The 23962-nt window shown below is 40.1% G+C and overlaps 2 protein-coding genes and 1 long non-coding RNA gene across 6 annotated transcripts in view; 1 reads left to right on the forward strand and 2 right to left on the reverse strand.

The window, feature by feature from the left end:
* Positions 1-382: 382 nt before the first annotated feature.
* LOC118242710 lies at positions 383-3361 on the forward strand. Of its 2 annotated transcripts, none has more exons than XR_004776996.1 (2): positions 383-494; positions 3254-3361. It is a non-coding gene; the product is annotated as an uncharacterized LOC118242710 (long non-coding RNA). The 2 variants fall into 2 exon arrangements; XR_004776997.1 differs by having other exon boundaries at positions 464-549.
* LOC113577344 (immunoglobulin-like domain-containing receptor 2) lies at positions 1518-17900 on the reverse strand. Of its 3 annotated transcripts, none has more exons than XM_027009949.2 (10): positions 17743-17900; positions 15457-15789; positions 12948-13067; positions 9942-9998; positions 7753-7899; positions 7089-7253; positions 6383-6499; positions 5793-6000; positions 4892-5654; positions 1518-2722 (listed from the first exon to the last, which is right to left on the reverse strand). In XM_027009949.2, the coding sequence occupies exons 1-10, from the start codon at positions 17855-17857 to the stop codon at positions 2705-2707; spliced, it is 2043 nt and encodes a 680-aa protein (XP_026865750.2). In that variant the 5' UTR covers positions 17858-17900; the 3' UTR covers positions 1518-2704. The 3 variants fall into 3 exon arrangements, with proteins under 3 accessions (XP_026865750.2, XP_026865742.2, XP_026865761.2); XM_027009941.2 differs by lacking the exon at positions 1518-2722 and adding an exon at positions 3367-3454; XM_027009960.2 differs by lacking the exons at positions 1518-2722; positions 9942-9998 and adding an exon at positions 3367-3454.
* A 1795-nt stretch (positions 17901-19695) lies between these two features.
* Positions 19696-23962, reverse strand: part of gpa33a (glycoprotein A33 (transmembrane), paralog a) — a 10861-nt gene continuing 6594 nt past the window's right edge. The window contains exons 4-8 of the mRNA XM_027009928.2: positions 23812-23962; positions 23587-23703; positions 23305-23434; positions 22180-22614; positions 19696-20774 (exon numbers count right to left, since the gene is read on the reverse strand). The exon at positions 23812-23962 is cut by the window's right edge and continues 14 nt beyond it. Coding sequence (XP_026865729.2) covers positions 20771-20774; positions 22180-22614; positions 23305-23434; positions 23587-23703; positions 23812-23962 — 837 coding nt within the window. The 3' untranslated portion in view covers positions 19696-20770. The remainder of the gene's footprint in view (positions 20775-22179; positions 22615-23304; positions 23435-23586; positions 23704-23811) is intronic.

The following is a 23962-nucleotide window of genomic DNA, read 5'->3' on the forward strand; positions in this document are numbered from 1 at the left end:
GCACAGGTAATCTTAAAATAGAAGATTATATTCAAAAGCATTAAACATACTAAATTTCGTACAACGCACTTTTTCGAACCACGGATATTGTTGTGTAATAGTTTTTGTGTATGTCGTTAGTTTATAGTTTATTCTACGCTTTAAAATTAGTCTTAGTTTTAAAAATATCTATCTATCTATCTATCTATCTATCTATCTATCTATCTATCTATCTATCTATCTATCTATCTATCTATCTATCTATCTATCTATCTATCTATCTATCTATCTATCTATCTATCTATCTATCTATCTATCTATCTATCTATCTATCTATCTATCTATCTATCTATCTATCTATCTATCTATCTATACTAACTCATTATTCTGCCAGCAGATGGCGCACAACATCTTCTGTCACTACATATCCTCTCTCCTGCTTTACTGCTGGATATTCCTGTAGATGTGCAGTTCTTCAAACAAAACACCATTCTGATGGCTCACCTCAATTCCATGTAGGTTCATCAACTATCCACTTGAAGGCTTGCCCTCAATCAAATATTGCCAACAGTAAGGGTCATGCATCTCTCCTTATTTTATATTGTTGAAAGTGACGTAAACATGTTGGGTCCTCAGCTGAGACGGAGCTCCAAAACAATGTCTGGTGTAACAAAGTGTGGGGCCCTCATATTAACATATGAATAAGGAGTCCCACAGCCATACTGAAAGAAGAAAGAGCGGTCCCCATGTTCCTGGAGCTTGAGTTTGCAAGCCTGTGTCAAACCACAGACAATGTTGTGAGGCAGTGTGTGTGTGTGTGTGTGTGTGTGTGTGTGTGTGTGTGTGTGTGTGTGTGTGTGTGTGACTGAGCAGTGAAGTGATTTACTCATTCAACACAGTGCTTTCTCTAAATATTGGCAGTCTACATACTTTGGCCACAAAAAAAAAAATACTTGTAAGGGCAATTCCATGGCCTCCACCCCCTTCCTGCACTCACACTAACATGCACTTAATGTGATTAGTGTCAATGCATGTTAGTGTGGGTGAATGAGCATGCATACAGGAGCCTTTTGAAGCTATTTGGCTGTATCACTAACCATAGCAAGTCATAAAGGTCAGTTCGCTTCCTGCTATTGTACACAAGTCAGGCACCACATGCCAAGAAGAATTTTCATTTTTCTTTTGGTGTTCATATGCATCCTTTTGGCTCAATGCCATAATCCAAATCTATGATTCCACTCCACATTTTGCGTGAATTTGTGTCTAAACTGGAACACAAACGGACACTGATGTACTCTGTGTCTTATTAGCCAGTGTGATGTTACTGTCCACTGGATCTCCAGGCTAGCTTGTGACTGTTAGTGTATGCTAGTCTGCTGTGTGAGTTTTTCAGGTACATTTCTTGCATACATCTCTCAGCCCTCAACTCAGTTCACGCTGTGAGTCAGCAGCTGAGACCTGGTAAGCTGAGGCACTACTTCCAGCCCACTTCAACCCTACACATGAGAACTCTCAGGCAAAACTGCAATGAATTTGGATTTAGATATTTTTTATTGGGTGAACAGGGATGTGCAATCCACATTGATGTGACAGGGAGTAAGATGGTATTTCTAGAGCAAAATAAATAAGTTAATTTGGCAGTGTTGGTCAGGCTGTTCTGAAAATAGCATAAGAGTAACATGTAACTAAACATACCAAATGTGTGTCCTTTATGGGGAACACAGTTCTGCTATTACTTTTAAATCTAGAATAGGCATCAACAAAAATTAATCAACATCAATGTATTAATTAATCAATTTATAACACGCTTAGTGTTATAAAAACAGTGATTGTGTGCATAAGACAAATGTATTACTTTTTGTTCCTATTTGTTAGTTTTCATGTAATGTGTTTATTGTGTGCAGGGCATCACTATTTGAGTATAAAAGGTGAGTACAACCTAGTGCTTGTATGTAGTGGGACTGAGTCGTCTACCAGAGAGACACTTATTATGTGATAACAATGGACAAGTACTCTTAGCGTATGCGTCATCTGTGGTGAAACACTCTCATTTACACAACTAGAACACAACAACATACCAAATGCAGGCACAAAGCATCAGTTAACACTTCATAGTTGGCTACATACTGTAGTAAAAAGACAGTCAGCATGGCTTTACTGAAACGTTAAGAGCTTGTTGGTATTTTTGTTTGTTTGTTTGTTTGTTTTGTATTGAGATCAAAGTTGATAATATAATAACTGGTACAAGCTTAGACCCATAAAACATAAAAAAATCAACATAAATGCTGGATACAGCAAAGTAATAGAAGGCACTACATATCTGTAGGTAAAAAACAGATCTCATAGGCAAGAAGAGCATTATATTAATAAGTGAAGTTTCAGTGCCATCACGTTCACTTTTAATACATATATTTTTGAAAAAAAACAAGCACTTCAGACTTTACAGCGCATAAAATAAGGCACTGTTAATTAACACATTACATCAAGTATGGCAAAAAATGACACATATTGGAGAATGCAACTAAAGTCAGATAAACCTCACCCAGGGTCTGATCTCGCACAACAACATGAACAGATTACCAAAAGACTGATGCTTTACTCCAAGTATCAGATGGTGAGATCATCCTCGTGTGATGTCACAATGAGTTTATGTTCTCTGTGGCTGGTGTGTTCCTTCAGCCCCTATTGGAGGTCATCCTCAGGGCTAGTTATGCTTCCAGTGACCTCAAACTCTGGAGGGTCTCTAGGCAAACATAAACAAGTGGTTCATAAAGGACACAGGACAAGGATATTTGTAGTGAAATAATATAAAGATTTGTGACTATGGTGCTGGTTTCTATGGTGGTAGTTAATATGTGTCCTGGTGATTAAACCAAAATAAATAAATAATTTTTAGAACAGTTGTACTTTGCATACTTCCACTTTTTTGAAAAACATTTCTTGCTCATTGAACAATCTTTACACCCCATGCAATTTACCAAAACAAACCATCAGTATTTCAAGCTTGTTTGATGCATAAATAGACATCTCAGGTTAGAGGGACCATGAATAAAGTAACACCACAGGGACATTTTTGATTTCTTCATAAAAACTCGCTGTTGCTCTTCTGGCTTTCCAGTCAAAGGTTCTTTGCCACTCAGAGTCCAAATTAATTTAAGCTCCTGAGAGGATTGCAAATGCAATAATAACACTGCTAAGAACTAAGTCATCTTAGCTGTAGCCTTTCCCCTGACAGTTTTGATATTAAAGAAAGAAATTCTTGTCCTATTTGCAGTTTTCCACAGAAGGCATGATGTCAGATGACCGATTGATTTGCACATCAAAGTACGAAGACCAGCAAGCAGAATGCAGGCCCTGTGGATGCTGTTCGGAGAGCAGTGCATGGTGGGCAGCTTGGTGAAGACGCGTGGGTAGGCCCTGTGCCTTTATTTTTAAGGCATCAGACTATGAGTGAATCTCTGCTTAGGAGTGTGTTCTGTTAAAAAGAGAAAATAGAAGAGAGAAGTGTGAAAGGTGTGGAAAGGCAGATGTGAAAATGGATTTGTGCTCTATTAGTGAGATTCAGCAATGAAAATGGGAGGAACTAGCAAATGAGGGCTTTGTAAGTGTGTTACAACCATATGTATTGTAGCACAGATTTAACATTTATGACAGTAAGACATGTTACATACAGTGCAACTGAAATTCTGAAATGAAGGGGGGGGGGCTGAGTAAACCAAGCAAACAATGAATCAGCAACCCCTATACTGATCCTTAAAGGTGCACTCCATAAGATTTCCTTTATGGTGTGAAAAATAAATTGCTACATTGACTTCCATTTTATCAGTGAACTTGCAAAATGTCTGTGTAATATAGTGTAATATAAAGAGGCATGTAATTTCAATTTAAAAGCAGTGGTAGCTCAGTGGATAAGGTAATTGACTAGTAAACAGAAGGTTGCCACTTCAAGCCCCACTGCTAGCAAGTTGCCACTGTTGGGCCCCTGAGCAAAGGCCCTTATCCCTCAATTGCTCATGTTGTATTCAGTCATAATTGTAAGTCGCTTTGGATAAAAGTGTCAGCTAACTGCTGTAAATGTAAAGTCACCATAGATGCATGTGTAAGGAGCCATATCTTGGCTATATAGCTGGTAACCCAAGCCTAGTTCTAATGCATACCAGTCTAACAAAATACATTATTATGAAATTGCAGCCTGTCAGTCGTGTATTGTAAATGTGACTTTTAGCACACCCATGCTGACATTTCCCAGTAATGTGTTCAGGCATAGTATTTGCAAAATCTCCACTGACTGCTAAATTATTGCTCAATAGTAGCTGCATGTCCCAATGTAAGCATCTAGCAGGGCCATATTTAGTTCAGGTTTACCGTTAGTATTCACACAAACGCTTCTGATCTAAAAATTAAATAGTAATTCTTTGGATTTCTCACTGTTAATTTTCAAGTTAGTTGTGTAACAAAGTGTAAGTTGCAGCAAAATTATTTGTGGAGAAACACTGAAACAATGCAAACAAAGGTATGTTTGATAACACTTCTCTCTGCCCATCCTTGTTACCTGTGTACAGGTTATTTTCTGTTGTCGAAGTGAGGTACAAATTGAACCATGACTGAAAAACCTACGTTTGAATCAAACTGCGGATTCTGTTCATCAAAAAATGTCTACAAGAGATAAACATGACAAAACATGAAAGATAAACATGAAATAAGTGATGATGGGGATGGAGACGAGGAAATCTTATAGAGTGCATCTCATTTTTCGTATGTTGCTCACATTGGTAATTAGACAAAATCGAGTGCCCTCTTCAGGACTTTTTTCCCCTAATGCAGTATGGGGTAACTCTTACTCCAGTGTCCCTGAACTGGTCTCAAGCAATTGGTCTTAATTATGGAAATAATTGGTCTACAGGTAACTCACCACTTTGCGGGTCCTGCTTTGTTGCTCCCGGCCCTTGGGGTTCACTTGGGAGGCCTTAGCAGAGCGGGTGTAGCCAAAAGGCCGCTGGGATGTCTTGCCACCTTGGGATCGCTCTAGCTCCCTCTCTGCATATGGTGGTAGGGAGTCATCCTCCTTTGCTGGTCGGTTACCGGGCGAGCCACTGCTAGGCGACTGACTGTGACTAGTGGTTTTTTTTGAGCTGTTCTTGGAGGGCGTGTCAGAATCGTCCTCAGTATGCCCACTTTTGGACGACACTGTCCTCCCTGCTTTTGCTTTGCGCTCTAATAAGCTGATAAGAAGAGTGTCATCATAGTCCTGCCCACTTTCACCATCCTGCCCCCTGGAGTCCTCGCGTTCAGTGGCATCCCTGCGTGGGATTGGCCGATCGCTGTCCCAGGTGCCTCGTCTCTTGCTGTTTCCATGTAAGTGAGGAGGGGGACTGGGAGGGCGAGGCCGGTCCCTGTGTCTCTCCGGACTGCCCTTCGAGTAGTAACAATTTGAGCTGTAGTATGGATAACGTTCGCGATCCAGCTCTCGTTCTCGTTCACGGTCTCTGTCACGCTCTCTTGTGCGCTCCCTCTGCCGTTCATGTGTCCAGTAATCATCCTCCAGGTCACTGATGTCTCCATGGCGATCCCGCCGCATGTAGGACATGGCAAATTCCTCAAGTTCATCAAGGGAGCCTGTGCGTCCACCCATTTGGAACGCCTTCCTCTGCAGGTGTTCCGAACGAGGATTCCACCTGTGAAAGTAAAATTCAGAATCACACAAGAAACCTTTTCAAACCAGCCCCAAAGCAACAATTGCCCCAAAGCAGTCATACTTTGAGGACAGGGACCTCTTTTTTATTGCTTCACTACACATCAGCTCATGTCTCTACCTGGGGTAATCCTCCTCCAACCGATTGCCACGGTGAGGGTGCCGAGCAGATCTCCGCACATGGGAAGGAGCAATCTCTTTGGACAGAAGGTCAGCAGGGTTGTCCAGATCTGGAATGGCTGGAAGGGCCTTCTTCTGAACGTGCAGATAGTTCTGGTGGAAGTCTGTCTCCATTTCATGCAGTGAACTGAGCTCTGACATACTGCAAGCTGCCGGTGAAAATGCAAAGCAGGAAGCCATCACAGTCATTTCAAAGGCTCCTCATGCGTTCAGATCAAAATGACTTAAATACACATAGACAAAAGCAGAAGGAGTCGTACCAGCTACAGCATGTTGTGTCGAAAGGCATAAAAACCAGCCATTTTATGAAGTTGTGGCAAATGGTATTTACATGCTTAAAGTCTACAGTTACATGCTGTGTCAGAGGAACACCACTGACTCAGGAGCGTTTTAAAAGCTGGGAGAGTCAGGAAGCTGAAATGTGGAGGCGTCAGGAAGCGGGGGACGGAGAGAGCTCTCCGAGCAGGAAGGGGACAGTGCAACAGGATGGGCCATTTGCCACAGGAGCTCTGAGTGCCACGAGAGGCTTACAGCCATGACTGCTGAGGGTCTTGGAGGGGTTGAAATGCGCCAGCTCCTTTTCCACATACTGCAGCACCTTCAGAGAGTTCTGATCCGACGCGGGCTGCAGACGGTACGCGTTGTGCACTACAGGGTGTGTGTGTGTGTGTGTGTGTGTGTGTGTGTGTGTGTGTGTATGTGTGTGCACATAATTCATGAGTATGTGTATCAGAGAGAGAGAGGAACCAATTCTTATTAAAATAAGAGAAACGTTGACAATTTTATGCGCTCACAAAATCTGGTTTAAATGTATATAGACTGCTGAAGGATATACTGAATAACTACAGAGAAACTTTTGCTTGTCTGAAAAATGTCTTGCTTTCTTCGGTCAAATTTACATTTAGTTAATCTAGAAAAGATTAAAGCCTTACTTAATGGTGAGGGCAGTTAAAATAAACATTCAATGGCAAGAGCTTTCATTCTCCAACTCTGTTATCGGGAGCTGTGTCCACACACAATTACACTGATAACCCTGAACTAATAACACTCTCTGAGCAAACACACACTGAACAGGAACAAGCACTGTATCTTCTCTAATACAACAGTTTCTTATCTGTCCAGTTTACACTGTTGTCCATCAGCTAAGTGGGATTCTTTAGGGACCACTGGACCTATTGATTACATGCTAGCAAACACTGAAGCCGGCACTCTTAGCTGCTGCTAAACGGCCGCTCACCTCCAGAGGCGTTGTTCTCGACAGATGGTGTGGCAGACATCTTGGGGTCAATGAAGGAGGGAGGAGCGATGGGTACCATGGTAGGCATGCCTTGCATGAAGTATGGAGGATACATGGCTACTGGTGTCGATGGTGCTGTCTTTATACCTTTCCCTGCTTCATACACTGTTGGGGAGTTTCATTGAGGGGAACGTTATGGAAGTGCTCCATGGAGGTTTTGCTACATATACACAGTAAAGTACAGGTATGTTGGCACATAACAGAGATGCCTGATGTTTTACCACCATGTTTATTTGGATAGCTTTGCAAACATAGTTTGTGATATAGATCAGATGCAACTTCATTGCAGATGCTTCCAAATATTCCACTCTTATTTGCTTATCCTAAACTAAATGCTATTAGGATCATGCATATCTAACCAGTGCTTTGTCACATTTCATTAAATTGTGGACTCATATTTAAGTAAATAATTACAGTATGTCATTTGCTTATTTGGACACTCTGGAGACTCTGACATTTGACATTAAACACAATGGAAACATTCAAAAAGTTAATAAAACATGAAGCAGCATCAAAACCTCTCCGAGCTAATAAAGAAGCATTTAGAAAGGCTTGATAACATTATAAATAGCCAGGATGGCCGGGTGTACTGAGAGGAACTCACGGTGACGAGGGCAACAGCAGGTATCTGGGCAACAGCAGCATCGTACATAGCAGCAGCAGGAGTGAGGGCAGCACTGACACCAGCAAACACCCAGCAGGAGGATAAACAGGAAGCTCCCAAAGACTACAGCTCCGACAAATGCCCACTCTAAAATAAAGAGGTCGACGATAAAATGACAATTCCAAAATGTCATGTCGAAAACAAGAATACCAGATTACCTGGTTATACAGGAGAAGTTTGATAAACAGGACTGCAAAACCAATCAGCAATCTCTGAGGGCCACAGGTCATGCTCTTGAGGGTTATAGACAAAGCATGTGCTATTTGCAAAAATTAAGGTATTCATGTTTAATCAACAAGATGAACTGATTAAGCAGTATGTAAAAATGTCATAAAGTTATATCCATATTTTAAGGCTTTCCAGCTCCATTATCAATTTATGATTCTATCTTGTCAACCATCATGCAATGAAAAATCTTTAACCATGAACAATAAAGCTATTTTTTAATGTCAAGTCCATTCCTTCCCTTGTGCACAATAACCACTAAAATGTACAACACAATAGCTTGGAAAACTGTAAAAATGGTAAATATGGTAAATAACTGTGTGAGATTAAGCAAATGTCTATTGAGAAATTAAAGAATGGGTAGCTTAATTTTTATGCCCACAAAGATAAATCTAGACTGCCTGAGAGAAGGAAGTGGGGGGTGGCTGAAATTCAGGAAGTTGTAGGCTGTGGTAGGACGCATACACAGTAGGAACAGTATGTTTATATCTAGGATAAACACACACACACACACACACACACACCAGGAATAAAAGCCAATTTGTAAATAAGCAATGGGACTCTAACATTGCAGATGATCAGCAGAGGGACAATGCACAAGCTTCATTAAAAGATAGACAACACACACACACACACACACATATTTTGACATTAATGTGTGTCACTATGGAGGAACACATAATACAAGAATGAAACTAAAAAGTGTCAGTTTAGAAAACTGTCTGTCTATAATCCTGTTTTACCCCATCTCCTTATTAGCTAAATATGCAGCGAGCATCACAAACATCTTATTTCCTTACAAATGAGTGTCGATTAGTTTACAATGTCTAGTGATGATCGTGGACTAAACATTACTGGAAAACTACTAATACTGTAAGGAGACCAAACCTCTCAGGACCAAACTTACTGGGAGTATGTGGGAGATCACACCACTTATGAACTACTATGGACAGCATTTTTGCTCCAGTTACTGAAGATAAGAGATTCCATACTATGGACCTAATTTGGTAATATCTGATAGATTGTTCTTGTAGACTGAATGAATGATGTTAACGTCTGCTTTTAAAATGAAGAGTGACTAATCAGTTTTGTGAACAGAACATTGTTTGAAATTCATTGTTGTGAGTCAGCCTTAATACACCACTGTCATTGCTAACACCGACTCTAGGTCATAATGGCAGGGGAGCACTGTGTGGTAATCAGCTGTTTGATCATAAGTATTCCTACCCTCATTAGTTTCTATGACAATGCTTCCTTTGGGTGGAGTCAAGCCCATTACATATATCTCACTCTACCAATGCCACTATACACAAGTTGCAGGATGTCAAACCAAAAATGCCAAGGTCAGCAAATTCAAGCATGAGAAATTTAATTTGGGAAAATTTGAAAAATTGATGCACATCTAACAGGAAGATGAGCCAACACTTGGAATTTTGTGAAAAAGTCATTTGTTGAATAATAGAGATATATAATCTAAAAATGTATATAATCTAGATATATAATCTAAAAACATTAGATATCTATCCTGCAGGTGGTATGGTTCCAATGCTTCTATATCTAATCCAGTAAATCAAGGTCTGCAGATGCTCTCTCTGCCTGCAAGTTATTTTGTGCCGGCATGAGCAGCACAAAAAAGATCGAAACATCCGGAGAAAGGGCTTGAGTTTGATGTGAAGGGTGGTCTCCTTTAGAGTCTGGTGGAAGTCAGCAAGAACCTCTAACCTCACTTATAGCAGGTTTGAGCCGATTCATTAGTACCGCAATAGTGTGGAGAGGATGCAATGAAAAGTGGTGTCTTATTATCAACATCTGCTTAGAGGATGATTGCCCAGTGAGATCACAGCAGTTACGGAGAAGGAAAGGAGGCGATAAGAATGACACAGGCAGGTAGGAGGAGCCCGTACCTGGCATAATCTCCAAGTCAAACTCAGGCAGCAGATCGTCAGCCACACCTGTCTGACCTGGAGAGAAAGAGAGATAGATGGAGAAGAAGAGGAGGAAGAGCAGAGATGAAGGTGACAGAGGAAGAAGGTAAACCAGGAAAAAAAAGAGGTGCAAGGCAAGGAAAGTGGTGGCTGGGGCATGCAGCAAAAAGACGTAAGAGAATGGAAGAATCGGACAACCCACCTGAAGAATCAGAAGACAGGGCTGGCAAATTGTGTGTTTTCATGTACACATATAATTATGATTTTGTTGTTAAAGATTTATAATAAATAAACCAATAATGATGCATCACATAAGTCCTGGAGGAAAAAGAAAAAAAAAAAACGCACCAGCAAAGTACTGACAGAGCCCTAGCAAATTCTCTTCAGGTAACAATTATTAGCTTGTAATTATGAGTAATTACTGATGTCTGCACATAAAACCCGCCAATGCTCATTCTCAGGATCTCCCATGGTTGCTAAAATTTCTCTGCAGATATTAGGTATGTGTATGTTATGATAATCCAGGTTGAAAATATTTCCAATTCCTTGTTTTCTCTAGTATTTTCTCTCTCTGTCTTTCCCCATATCCCCTTTATTTCTGTGTTAACTGTGCATTGGCAGACTGGCCAATGCTTCCAGCAGGAGCAGGAAGACAGGACTGTGTCAGTGTGAGATACATTGGCTCATAAACACATTGGCTCATAAACAAATGCATGGAGAAAGGAAGGTTGTGTGAGTCCAATGAATTACCCATGACCAAGATTGCGGCGAATACAGCTAATGTCGTCGCCACTAATTTGTTTGGACTTGATTACTTCCAGACTATCAGGTCGGTGCAGAAGGAAAACATTAATGCTTGAAATGCATCAAGGCTTCATGCAATAAAAGGACAATGTAACAGGCCTACATGGAATCTAAAAGCTTATGAGAGTCTTATCTCGGCAGTTCCCTTTTTAAAGAAAACAAAGACATACAAAAGGATAGCATCACACATAAAATCCATTTACACCTTTTTGTTCTATTAATAACATTTAATTAAATAAAAAACTATTAATCATAGATTATTCCTGTGTTGCGGTATTAATCAGAGCAGACTGTCCTGCTTTTCCAGCCAAAGTTGTTGCAACAGGGAAAGGGCTCATGTGTGAGATAACATACCCTACCATAAACCCTGATCCAAGAAGACCTTAGCTCAGCCAGAGCTAGGAATTTAGTCTCTATCCCTGGCACCTCAGCAGGGAGGCAGAGCCTACACTGTTTATCTAAGAGATATCATTCTTATTAGCTTGACTGCACAATGTTTAGCAAGAAATCACCATTCTATCAAAAAGTGGCACATTTGTTCTCTGGAATTTCTGTAGCCCTTCACTGCGCCCCTTTTCAGTTTGAATATGTGCTGACGGCAGAAAGGTCTGTCGAAGACAGTTCTTTTTAACTATACATATACAAGCCAATTGTGCAACAGCATAAACAGGTTTACTGCACTCTCACGCTTACTGTTCAGTGGTAATTAGCACATGTTAAAGAGTTTAACAGTGCACTTTATCATCTCATCTGCAGCCTCTCCCATGTTAACTATCACAAAGCAATGATGAGTGAGTGGGGGTTGCCATAAACAGACCAGCTCAGAAGGTCTGACTACTTGAAATGACCTTTATTCAGCCCCTCTCTCTCATTCACACTTGCACAACTGGCCCTCACATCATCCCCCTCCCCCCCCCCCCCCCACTGCTGGACACAGAATGCCCAGCTGTTGCCATGGCAGCGCCTCCAGAAGTGGGCGACACACAGCCATGAGGACACCTGGCACCCAATCAGGACTCATCGTCTGGTGTACGACATTGCCTCAGGGCTGTTGTGGCAATGTTAAGGGCCATGTTCAGAGTCGCATGTGCAGGGAGCACACCTGCCTATTAGACCGGACTTGAGCTCGGGAGCTGGACGACTCTGGGAGGTCTGCTATTACTGTTCTCCTGGGGCATATTACCAGCTGCCTACACTGGCAGCATACAAGAAAAAATTTAATACTTGATTGTCATACAGCACATTGCACTGACATTCATGTGGGTGTTAATACAAAATAGCCTCTCAGAGAGAGCTCTATATCCTTGGGGGAAATAGTTTCTCAGCTTCACCTTGTACCAAGTGTCAAGTTAGCCATATGTATCATTTTACAATATAAGATCATAAGAATGAACAGTAAAGTACAAAATAATGCATTTCCAACAGCTTTTTATATTAAACTCATCTTCAAGTCTGTGCCTCAAGCATAAAACCTTTCTTTTTCTTTTGCTTTAAAGTCACAAAAGAAAAGTACATTTCACATCAAAGATTAGTAGCCATGAAGCTCTGAAATAAATCTTCCTGTTAAGCATTTGTCTCTCTTCAAATGCGTAGCACAGTGGTTTCCCAGTGAGACCTTTGTGAAGCTGGTCCCATAATTCACCAGGGCCATAAAAAACAGAGGTGCCTTGCGACTCTATGGCTGCTTTAGGGTTGTTGCATAGTGGGCCAGAATAAAACTGTGTGGGAAATACAACATGACAATGGACCTCTTTGTAGAATAAGCTGATGTGGGAAAATAATAGCATAAGAAGGATAAGAAACTAAAGATGTGTCTTCTCACATGCTTTGTGTTGTCTGACATGAAGAACCAAATTACTAACAAACAGATCTCAATAAATGGTGATAAACCTAGATCTCAATAAGTCTAGTCTAAAGTCTTGGAAAAAAGGAAATGAAGACTGCGTAGCAACATTTTGTAACCACAAAATATCAGTAATGTTCTAAATACAGAACATACTAAACCAGCTGATTTTTCCAGAATTGCTCTTAGCAGGTTTTCATTTTCTATGTTACTGGTGAAAAAGGAAATGGTCAGCTGACCTTGAATACTTTGACTTCCTGTGTTAGCTCTCTCATCACCTGAACAAGGCCCGTTTCCTAGATGCGGTTGCTGATTTTTGCTGCACAAATGTCACTTACCCAGAACCAGGAGCTCCACCTGGGCCTCATTCTTGCCCTCTGGGTCGTTGGCGATCACCACCTTGCAGGCATACACGCCACTGTCCCCCCACTGCAATTCCCCAATACGCAGGTCAGCCTCTGGACACACACCAAAGACTATATTTAGCTTCAATATCAAATTCAAACTAGCGACATGGACACAATAGTTCTCAAAAAGTATTTGTCATCATAACCAATTTATATTGTCCTGTTAAAAGTTTTTTTTTCCACTTCTTTGAGTTACAAAGGCTTTGAATACAATTGAAGTAGTAGTAAAGTATATGTGAATCCTAGCTCTTTTACAATATCCAGATCTATTCCATAATCCTGATAAGAAAAACATTTTGGATGTGCATGGCATGTGGTTCAGAATCAGAGGGATCTGTGGAAGAGGATGAAAGAGGTTGGAATATCTCGGTTGTAGCTGTAAAAAATCATGCAGGGAAGAGGGCTCAGGTCCTCCATCAGCCTGGCAGACATGCAGTGAGTAAACAGACTATTTCAGGAATGGGAAATGCTCTACACAATGGAAGGCCCTTCCTGTAAGTGATGTGAGTGCTCAGTAACTGCTAGGCTCAGGTTGACTGAGTGAATACTGATGTAGAAGCACTAGCTAGCTAAAGCTATCTGCATGTTAAAATAAGGACATCAAATAGTTATATCTCTGTCCAAAACTTGGCAATTAGTTACTCTATCACTCAGTGGTTTACTTAAGCAAAAACATTATATAATCATACTCTCTCAAATGCAAAACATTATATAGTCATTTTGAACCTGCAAAACATTTTATAATAATACTGTATCAAAATGGCTTTTTTTTTTTTTTTTTACAGACAGTGGACGTTAGAGGCCACCCACTCATTTTCTGATGCTGGGGAGGATATAGATCTACCACAAAAACAGAGCCAACTCATCCAGACAGACAGGAAGGAGGAACAAATACCAGCTCCACTGGAAGTACATTCTCACATTTTCACACACTGCGAGACATTTAATGTAGACTGATGAGTTTAAATTAAATGTCAGTAGTCAGCAGTCTCACAAATACTAATCACACTTAGCACAGCATGGTTAGTGCGCTGTTTGAAGCAGAGCCAGATGACACAGTGCAATCAGTGAACTTTCTGATCAGTCCCAATTCATTACTGCAACTGGCTGTACTATTAGCTCTATTTATAGGGTAAATATCAAGCTTACATTCTACCTTGCAAAGTTATACATTTTTTTCAATGCCAAGATGAATTATGGTTCTCTTTCCCAGTGGAGGAATGCAAAATATTATAAATATGCAACAAACCATAATTATGGCCTTGTTTACTATGTCTCTTTCACTTCACTTAGCCTAAAGTATGCTACTCAGGCCACACTGTATGTTTTCATTTGGCAAACAGAAGCCAATCCCAAACTGCTGACTTTTGAACTTCCCTGAAGGTAGTTCCACTTGGCTGTCATCAAACCACAATGTGGTCGAGATAACTCCAGGAACAATCATAGCTCAAAGGCAGTGTCTGAGCCTGAGTATTGTTATGAATACATGAAGAGTATTTTCATACAGATTGCGTGACCCATTTCCTCAGCACAGGATACTGTGAGCAATTGTGATTCAGAACCAAAGGCCATGGACCAAGGCTTGTGCAGTTCATTAACAGGCACAGTAGGAAATGTAACTAGATACAACGAGCACATTTTGGGACAAACAGCTGATTGCGAATGAACAATTCTAAAAAAGAACAAGAGGACAGAAATGAACTGTGACTCACTCCAAGGTCACAGTATTTTTTAATTAATCATCTATGCATCACACTGTTCACTGTGTTACCAAAGTGTCTGTTTATATCCTATATTGTACAAATTGTTGTTCTAGAAGTAGTAAAAAGGATAAATATTAACATCACTCACAGTGATTAAAAGGTAGTGTTGGTGGCAGCTTGATGTCATCCTTACTGATAACACTAGATTTCCTCTACCTCAGCTGCTTAAACCAAACTTGTAGAATAAATGTTGACTGTATAAATAGTTCATTTTTTACCACATTTTTCTCAACTAAATAAACATTTGTCTACAGATGCCAGGTATATCCCTTTCCTCAAAAATTCTACTCATGGCTGAAGAGACTACTGTCTGGGACTATTAGGTGACACACAAGAGTAAAATTTCCTGTAAACCTTTTTTAGGGCATCCATTAGTAAAGCTCCTGCCTACATAGTCATCTTTGATTGGTATCTTTGCTTTCAAAATATCTGTATTTCCTTCATCTATCTTGCACTTGAGTCTTGTAAATTTGTAACAAAATTGCAATCTTCATGGGTGAAAGGTTCATATTGAAACGTTCCTCAGTTATAAGACACTTTGCATAAAAGTATTTGCCAAATGTATAAATGTAAATGCATTGCAAATGATTACAATGGCTTACAGTAGTGCTAGTCTAAGTATTAACACTGGAACAGTATTACTGGCAACAAAGAAAGTGGTAATAACAGCACATTACTATTGATGATAGAGATGTCTCGGCCCCTGTAGTACTCTGCGAGGGTGATGGATGATCCATGTTTGGAGGCCACAATCCGTACCGTGCGCGCACTGTCGGCACAGTCCAGGTGGGAGTAGGAGCCCAGGTCAGACACACGCACCACCAGGTTCTCTGGGAAACTGAAGGCCTCCCGTGTGCGGTCCCGACAGTAGGACTTGTACCACCACTGCACCACAGGCGTCTGGGTGGAGACGGTGGAGTACTGGCATGGCAGGACCACTGACTGGAAAAGCATGGCGAACCTACGTTCTTCCCTCATGTACACCTGCACTGCCTCGCAGCGCCACATGCCTGTGACAGACAGACAGAGAGAGAGAGAGAGAGAGGCAGAGAGAGATTTAAGAGAGAATCAGACAAGAGAGCGAAAGGACAGAGAGGAAGCATGAAGGAAATGGGCAAGAGACAAGCGAAGATGTAAGCAGACGCAGCGGAGGCGCAGACTGGGACAAAAAAAAGGCAGACAGAAAGCACAGTGTCGTGCTCTAAAAATTCCTGTTGACGTAGCTACTCACTGACCCCAATAAGTGGTGTTTCACTCTACCTTTAGCAATGCTAAGAAAAAGTGCCCTCTCAGTCACGCCTGCACCCTCCTTCACCGCTCTTAGTCACCGTGTGTGACGAAGCTGTCAGACCTCCACTTTACTTAAACTTCTTGTTGACACTCCCTGCTATCATTAGTTTTTGGGATGGTGATGTAGTAGATTACAGTACTGCTGAGAAGTGCTTATTATCAGAGTGCATGCAATGTTCAGCCACATTGAAAAGCAGCTCATTAGACAGAAGTCTATGGATGACTCTTAGAGGTTAAAGGTTGTTGAAAGTTCATTAAGAGATTCAAACACCTTAAAACAAATCTCTAAATATAATTTATGGATTCAAGAACATTGTAAACTTTCTATAATAGCACACATACCCCTCAGAAGCACTACTGTGAGTGTTCTGAGTGTTTAATAATCCTTCTCACATTGTGTGTGGGGGTGTGGGTGATGGGAGGGGGGTAGAAAAACATACACGCCTAAAAACATCTGGTCTGGAATGTGCAGTTCAAGTGAGAGTGAGGAACAGAGATGTGTTCCTCTATGTTAAGTGATATCGGTGCCAATTATCCAACAACAATAAGCAATTTTTGTGTCTGTTGTGACAGGCTTAGAAAATATATTATGAAAAGCCCACAACATCAAAGTTAAATTTGCAAAATAAGTATAACTTCAATCACAAAGAGACAGCACGCTTGAGCAAAGATCAGATGGACATAACAACAGGGGAAAGTACAAAAAACTATGATGGGGGCCAGGAAGACTGAAAAAAAGAAATCACCCTCCTGATTCACTCCAGACACAGTCCCACTTTCAGGGGTGTGGCATGAGAGACGTTCCCTCATCCAAAAAAAAAAGAAAAAAAAAAGCCCATCTGAAAACATTCTGGAGAATAATAACCGAAGAACCAGTAGTTCTTCAGTCATTCATTCAAGGATCACGATTACTGGTGTTTTTTAGCAACTTCAAAAGAGGAGGCCAATTGATGTCTGTCAAAAAGGCCTTTAGGTGAACACACTAGGAATTATATTAGTTTAATATTTTTTTAAAGTAGGTTTTAGTTATAGATAAATGATTTCTAAAAATGTATTCCAAACACGCTTCTATCTTGTCCCACTATAAGATATATACGTTAGCAAGTCCGAAGAGATGGGAGTATTTTGCATTATGAATTAACCTAATGTAACGAGAAGGAGGTCAGGTGTGACTGCAAATTCAGCTGGTCACTAAAGTAGCCTTGAAATTCATTACAGCCAACACGTACGTGTATGAAGTATAGTTAATAGCACCTTCAAGTGGATAACAATAATAGGCAATTTACCTGTAAATGGTCAGATTCGTATCAGCCTAAAAAAAGACTCAAAAACGTTTCCGTTATTCCATAAATTGCTGGATAACAACAAGCGACATTTAAGCAAAGAAAGAAAATAACATAAAGACCGTTTTAGCCTAGATAGAGACATACAAGTTTGCAGTGCAGGGCCCATTTCAACCAACTTTATAAGAAACTTTATCAGACTACTTTTACTTGTGATTGTAAGCAAAGTTGGCCCAAGTCTTTCAGTATCTGAGGAAAGTCGTTTTGTAACAACTAAAGACAACTTTGTAACAAATAGCAACTTGAAGTCGCAAGAAGCTAAGGACCGCAAGGAACAACCTGTTGTACTAGTATAGTTATTAGGTTGAATTTAATTCAGAAATAGCTTACTTGTGAAAGACAGCAGCACAATCCAGGACTTCAGCAGTGAGAACATTTTAAAAGTTGGCGTATTACGATCCATACAAATGTTTTGAACATTTTCTACTTTCCTTTTTCGCCTCATCTTCTAGTCCGCTACTTATGAATTCCACCGTACGGGCCGTGAGTAACGGGACTGTACCACCTCAGAAATGGGTGTGCATTCTCTTCTTATTGTAGACTGAGGAGGGGGGACGGCCTATTACGCTAGGGAGTCCGCGAGATTCAACAGGACAGTGACTTTGCTGTTAATCAGTGACGAAAAGTAACAGAGGTTGAAATAGTTAATATAGTCTACTTTTGTCTTCCACGGTAAATATTTTTTTTACTCCTGGGGCCGCTAATTGGAGGTAAACCGTCTTTGTACGCTTGACTACCCTTCATACAGTCTACTCCAATCTCCATTGAATGAGCCTAATTCTAAGATAATTATGGTGGAGTAATCTTTGAGATAAACCGTTCGGTAACCTTGTTGGACTTTAGTTATCTGTTTAACATAATAAGGACCTTTAGGGTAAACAATGGGCTAATAGACCTATTTGTAAGGTGCTTGAGAAATTACTTGTCAAAGCAAAATCTTTTAGGCCCACGTTTAAAAACGTTAGGCCTAGGTTCCTTTTTAAAAAAAAAAAAAAAAAAAAAGTTCTATAAATGACCATTAACTATCCCTTTCTTTTTGGACAATCGCTTATATGGATTCATGTCGTTAGTTCTGTCGCCCTCTTGTGTCTCTTTTCGTTTTGTGATACTATTCACTATTACTTGTCAAAGCAAAATCTTTTAGGCCTACGTTAAAAAACGTTAGGCCTAGGTTCCTTTTTTTTTTTTAAACAAAAGTTCTATAAATGACCATTAACTATCCCTTTCTTTTTGGACAATCGCTTATATGGATTCATGTCGTTAGTTCTGTCGCCCTCTTGTGTCTCTTTTCGTTTTGTGATACTATTCACTATTACTTGTCAAAGCAAAATCTTTTAGGCCTACGTTAAAAAACGTTAGGCCTAGGTTCCTTTTTTTTTTTTTTTTTTAAACAAAAGTTCTATAAATGACCATTAACTATCCCTTTCTTTTTGGACAATCGCTTATATGGATTCATGTCGTTAGTTCTGTCGCCCTCTTGTGTCTCTTTTCGTTTTGTGATACTATTCACCGTGTTTAGTCAGGTACCCTGACGCGCACGCGCACCAACTAGCTGCTTGATTCAATTGACAATTTTATTATAAACACCTTGAAGACGTACAGGCTTAGTGGGTTACCTGTTGTCATGTCTTGGTCATCTTCTAATTAGGCAGTAGCTGCGCATAACGATGCTATTAGCAACTTTTTAAATGCTGTTAAACAGATCAATAAAAGTAGACACTAGAAACACCTGCACACAATACAGAGCAAGTTAACATGAGTTAACATACCTCCTAACTGAGTGTTACCAAAAACGTGTGCATTACACTTTACAACAGCATGCAAATGATATGTTGACTTTCAAGGTAGATTTCAAGGTGCATGTGTACCTATGTGAAATCCCCACTGTGTCCATTTACCAGAGGATCCTCACTAAACTGGTTCTATTTCATCTTTCCCACCAGAGGTATTCACAGCAGTTAAATTGTTGCATGCATTTCAATGGTGAAAAAACTGTAAACAAGTTCTTAATGATGTACTTTGGTTTTCTTGTGAACATTATGTATGCAGTGTTATTTTTGTGAACAATATGTGGTGTTATTCAGTGAATCCAATAGTCTCCAATAGACCTTTTGCTCCAGAACTGGCATATACCCATCACTAGCAAGTGGTGTTTAAAACTTGCTACAAATCTTTGGGTTAAACTTTATTCAGCTCATGCTGTTTTGTTGAAATTAAATATCAAACAAGGATTATTTTCTGCTTATACTTTTTAATGTAATTAAGATACAAGTTCATATTTTTTTTAAGTATCAGGAGGTAGTACTTGAAACAGACATTGATTCAAATTACATTTCTGTGTATGAAGTCATCACAGTAGTTAATAGTCTGCATGGGGGCAGGGCAGCAGCAGTGGATGAGGTTTGACTGGAGATGCTGAAGGTACTAAAACGGGTTGGAGCCATGCGATTTCTTCCCAGGTTCTGGAAAGGTGGACCAGCTGTCCTTTCTGGTACAGCTTTGTGAGAGATGATGGGAGTATGCTTGGAAAAGGAATATGACCATGTACCTCATTATAAGTAGTCAGAGGTGGTGCAGGCTTACGGAGTACATGGGTCAGTGCAGTCCAGTCTCTGTGTGAATATAGTGAGAGTTGTGTTTGCATTTTTACCAATAAACCTGAGTTGTTCAGAATCAGAATATATCTTTTAACCAAGTATGTTTCTACATGCATGGAATTTGACTTGGTGAAACTGGTGCATGACAATCAGTATAAAAATACAGAAAAGAGAATACGATAGGTAGAAAAAAGTGTAAATAAATAAAATTAAACAATATAGAATAGTGCAAGAAAATTTGCCCAGATTGAAGAGCTCATAGCAAATAAAAAGTGCTATGCAATAGATAAAAGATGTGCAAAAATATAGTTGGGGATTCAGGTCTTGTTGATGGTGCTTGTGGTGAGAGTTTTTGGGCCCAACAGACATAAGCCTCCTGCCAGAAGGAAGTGTTTTGAAGAAGTCATGTCCATGGTGTGAGGGATGAGTCATGATCTTGCCTGCTTGTCCAAGTGTTCTGAAGGTGTGCAGGTCTTGGAGGGTTGGTAGGTTGTAGCCAATCACACTCTCAGCAGAGTGGATGATGCGCTGTAGTTTGCCCTTGTCCCTGGCAGTTGCAGCATACCAAATGGTGATGGAGGAGGTGAGTATGGACTTGCAGTGTAGAATGCACCATCAGCAGCTTTGGCATGTTGAATTTCTTCAGCTGCTGCAGGAAGTTCCTCCTTTGCTGTGCCTTCTTGGTGACTGAGCTGATGTTCTGCTCCCACTTGAGGTCATTGATGATGATGGTGCCCAGAAAGCACAAGGATTCCACAGTGTCAACTGTGACAGGGGCAGAACAGTTGCCTCTCTGATTTTCAGACTTCATTTTTCCCCTATTAAAAGTCTGCTTCATCCTGCTTTACTTTCACAGAAGACTTCAGTCACAGATATTGTGATTATACTGTGAAATGTTTGGCAACACCTTAAAGTAAAACCTTACATGTAACCCTTTTTAATTAGTACGTTCTCATTTTTAAATTGGTCAAACACAGTTACAGCATTCTCTATGAAAAATTATTCTGGGAGGAAACACCAGTGATTTTTTTTTTAAACCATAGTGGTAAGACTGGAAACTGATGTGGAAGGGTCTGAAAGCCTTAAATCACCAAATACAGACAGATATTTGTTCAAAACTATTTAAAGTTTCAAATGAAACTCTATTACTAATATTTAATTGTCCATGACTTCACTTGGTAGTAGTTTGTTTAACCTGTTCTTAGATGTTGCTTAACTGAATAATGGACAAACTACTAGACAATCAAAACCTATTTCTCTGAAGTCATTACTTGCCTCATTCTTTCTTTAAAGAATGTAAAATGTTTTTTTTATTGATTAAATAAGTGTAACCACAAACAAAACCCCCTGCCCTTAATCATCTGGCAGTGATCAGCAAGTATTCTTGGTAGTACTTGGCACAATAAGTCTCAGCAAAGCTATTTTTCTCCAGCCTCACAATAGCTTTTCCTGAAGCTTGCAAAATCACCACACAATCATACTTAATGTAAAACTGCACAGTTTTTAATAAAAATATAAATTCGCTGCATTAAAATATGATTATGACAATCATAAAGATAAACAAAAGAGACAAGGAGGTTATTCACTGTTGAAAGGTGACAAGATAATAATGGAATAACAGGATAGTTGAAAGATCAGTGCACCACAAAAAAACAACAACAACATACGAGGCTGTGAGATTAAGGAAGGATTCGATTATGACCATCACATTTAGCCCTTTTTGGTATCTAGGTTTCAGACATCCTTTGAGTCTCAAACACTTAACTTGAAACTCTGATGAAATTCTACTTTCAGGATCTGTGGTCATAAGGACCAATTAAGTTTGAACATGGTAATGCATTTCATAACCTCACATCTTCTTGCAAAAGCCTGTCTACAATATTTAGCCAACTTATGAGTAAAAGCGCTACATAGACTATATATTAGAACATAAGACCTTAATAGACAATGTCCACATAACTAAAACCCCATGGATTAGCTAAATTATGTTTAACCCAGGAGTACAGCATGACAGCATTTCACCAAGCGGTGCTCATTTCACTTCCGTAGTCCGCACAAAATTACTCTTTGGAACTTTTGGGTTAAAGGAATGAAGAAAAAGCACATTTTTAAAATCAACCCCCCCACCCCCACCCCACTTATACTTAAAAAAGGTAGCATACAGCCTTACCCCCTAGAAGGCTTATTAGCTGGAACATTCGGAGGTCTATCACGGTCATAACTGCGATCATCTCGATAGTTATGGCGATCGCGGTGGTCATCGTAACGGTCGTCATAGCGGTCATGGCGTTCACTGCGGTGGTCATCATAGCGATCTCTATCTTCATCATATTGATCACGATAGTCATCATAACGATCGTTGCGCCGGTCGTCGTAGCGATTACTTCGGCGGTCATCCAAGCTCTCCCTGCGATCGTCATAGTCATCTCGCCGATCAGAGTAGCGATCTCTGGATCTGTCATAGTCTTGCTCACTACGGTCTTCATAGTGGTCACGTCTGTTGGCTGTGTCCTCAGACATGGCAGGATTGCTCTTCATCCTTTCACCTTTATTTTCTACAATTTCATGAGGCTCTTTGTCTGTGTATTCAGTCTCCTCTGAAGGTCTGAACAAAACAGTACAAATTATCTCAGCAAACCTGTTTAAGACTTACAGTACAAAATTATCTGAGTAATGGCAAAAAAAAAGACTTCCGATTCTGTTCACAGCTGGTCGTGTGTTTTACGAATTAGGATTATGTACAGATAGGGAGTATCTACATTTAATTTCAAGTGTAAATGCACTCAATTTACATTTAGAATGACACCATTTTGAGAAAATACATCCATCTCTCCAAATTACATGAGGACTACAAGCTCCTCCCAATACATTATAGAACAGACTATGACCAATTGCTTTTGTTCAAAGTTCAAGAAAGTTTGACACCATTATAAAAATGCACATTCTTTGTAACAGCAGTCACCATTTGCAAAAAAAAACAACATTTAAAAGGGCGGGGGGGGGGGGGGGGGGGGGGGGGCGATAATAGAAAGTAAAAAGGGAGGAACACAACAGAAAGTAAAATCTGTTATTGCAATTTCACAGACTGTGCAGCAATCACATTTCAATCTGGGAAACCTGAGCCTGCCTGTGGTTAAATTCTGATCTGTATACCAAAAAGACATTAAAATAAACAGCCAGTGTAAACATGGCCTAGAAGTGCAAAGAAATCAAAAAGGTCATAAGATATAACCAACAGTACACTTCTGCACTTTTCAGTTACTGTGCCAAAATGCCAATGCCAAAGACAGCCTACCCCATGGCATACTCCTCATGTTTCGCCTGTTTCCGACGGCAACAGCAGCAATAGACAACAACCAGCAGGATTAAAAGAACAGCCACAATGCCTCCAATTATACCGGCTATGGGTGCAACATTCATAGAAGCTGAGGAACAAAATAGCAGATAACAGAGTCAGAAAGGAGAGGTTAATAGTGGATAAAAAGATTTATACCAAAATGTAGCACAGGAAAAAACTAAACATCATACAGTTGGGGGAAAAAATATCATTAAGGCAAATGCATTTAAAATTGCTTACATGGCACGACGGTTAAGGTCAGATTACAGAAATTTGAGCGAATTTTGTTGCTTGATGTGCAGATAAAAAAACCATTGGTCTCTGTAGAGATATTGTAGAGTGACAAAACTCCATTCACTAGAGAGAGACATGCAAAAGTGACATTGTCAAATTCACAAGTACATAATTGCATCCCAAGAGTCACTGAAAGAATGCCTAGAAAGATGACTAGGTGTAAATACATACCGTCAGTGGACTTGGGTGGATTCGGTCGTGATTTATTAGTAAGATCATAGCTTGTCCACTGATATGTGGGTGTCGGGGTGCCTTCCTCTGAATGACAGGCAAGACTAATATTCTGGTAAAACTCAGCTTTTCCTTGGATCGTACAGATGGG

Source organism: Electrophorus electricus, chromosome 16 (genome assembly GCF_013358815.1).
Source record: "Electrophorus electricus isolate fEleEle1 chromosome 16, fEleEle1.pri, whole genome shotgun sequence".
NCBI lineage: Eukaryota > Metazoa > Chordata > Actinopteri > Gymnotiformes > Gymnotidae > Electrophorus > Electrophorus electricus.

Bases quoted from the DNA above. Each gene is read 5' to 3' on its own strand.
- LOC113577344 (XM_027009941.2), bottom strand. From the start codon at position 17,857: ATGAGGCGAAAAAGGAAAGTAGAAAATGTTCAAAACATTTGTATGGAT. The intron at 15,790-17,742 runs GTAAGCTATTTC...TGTCTGTCACAG, and splicing joins TGTGCTGCTGTCTTTCACAA to GCATGTGGCGCTGCGAGGCA. The intron at 3,455-4,891 runs GTGAGTTACCTG...TCTTTTTAACAG, and splicing joins AAAGCAGGACCCGCAAAGTG to AACACACTCCTAAGCAGAGA.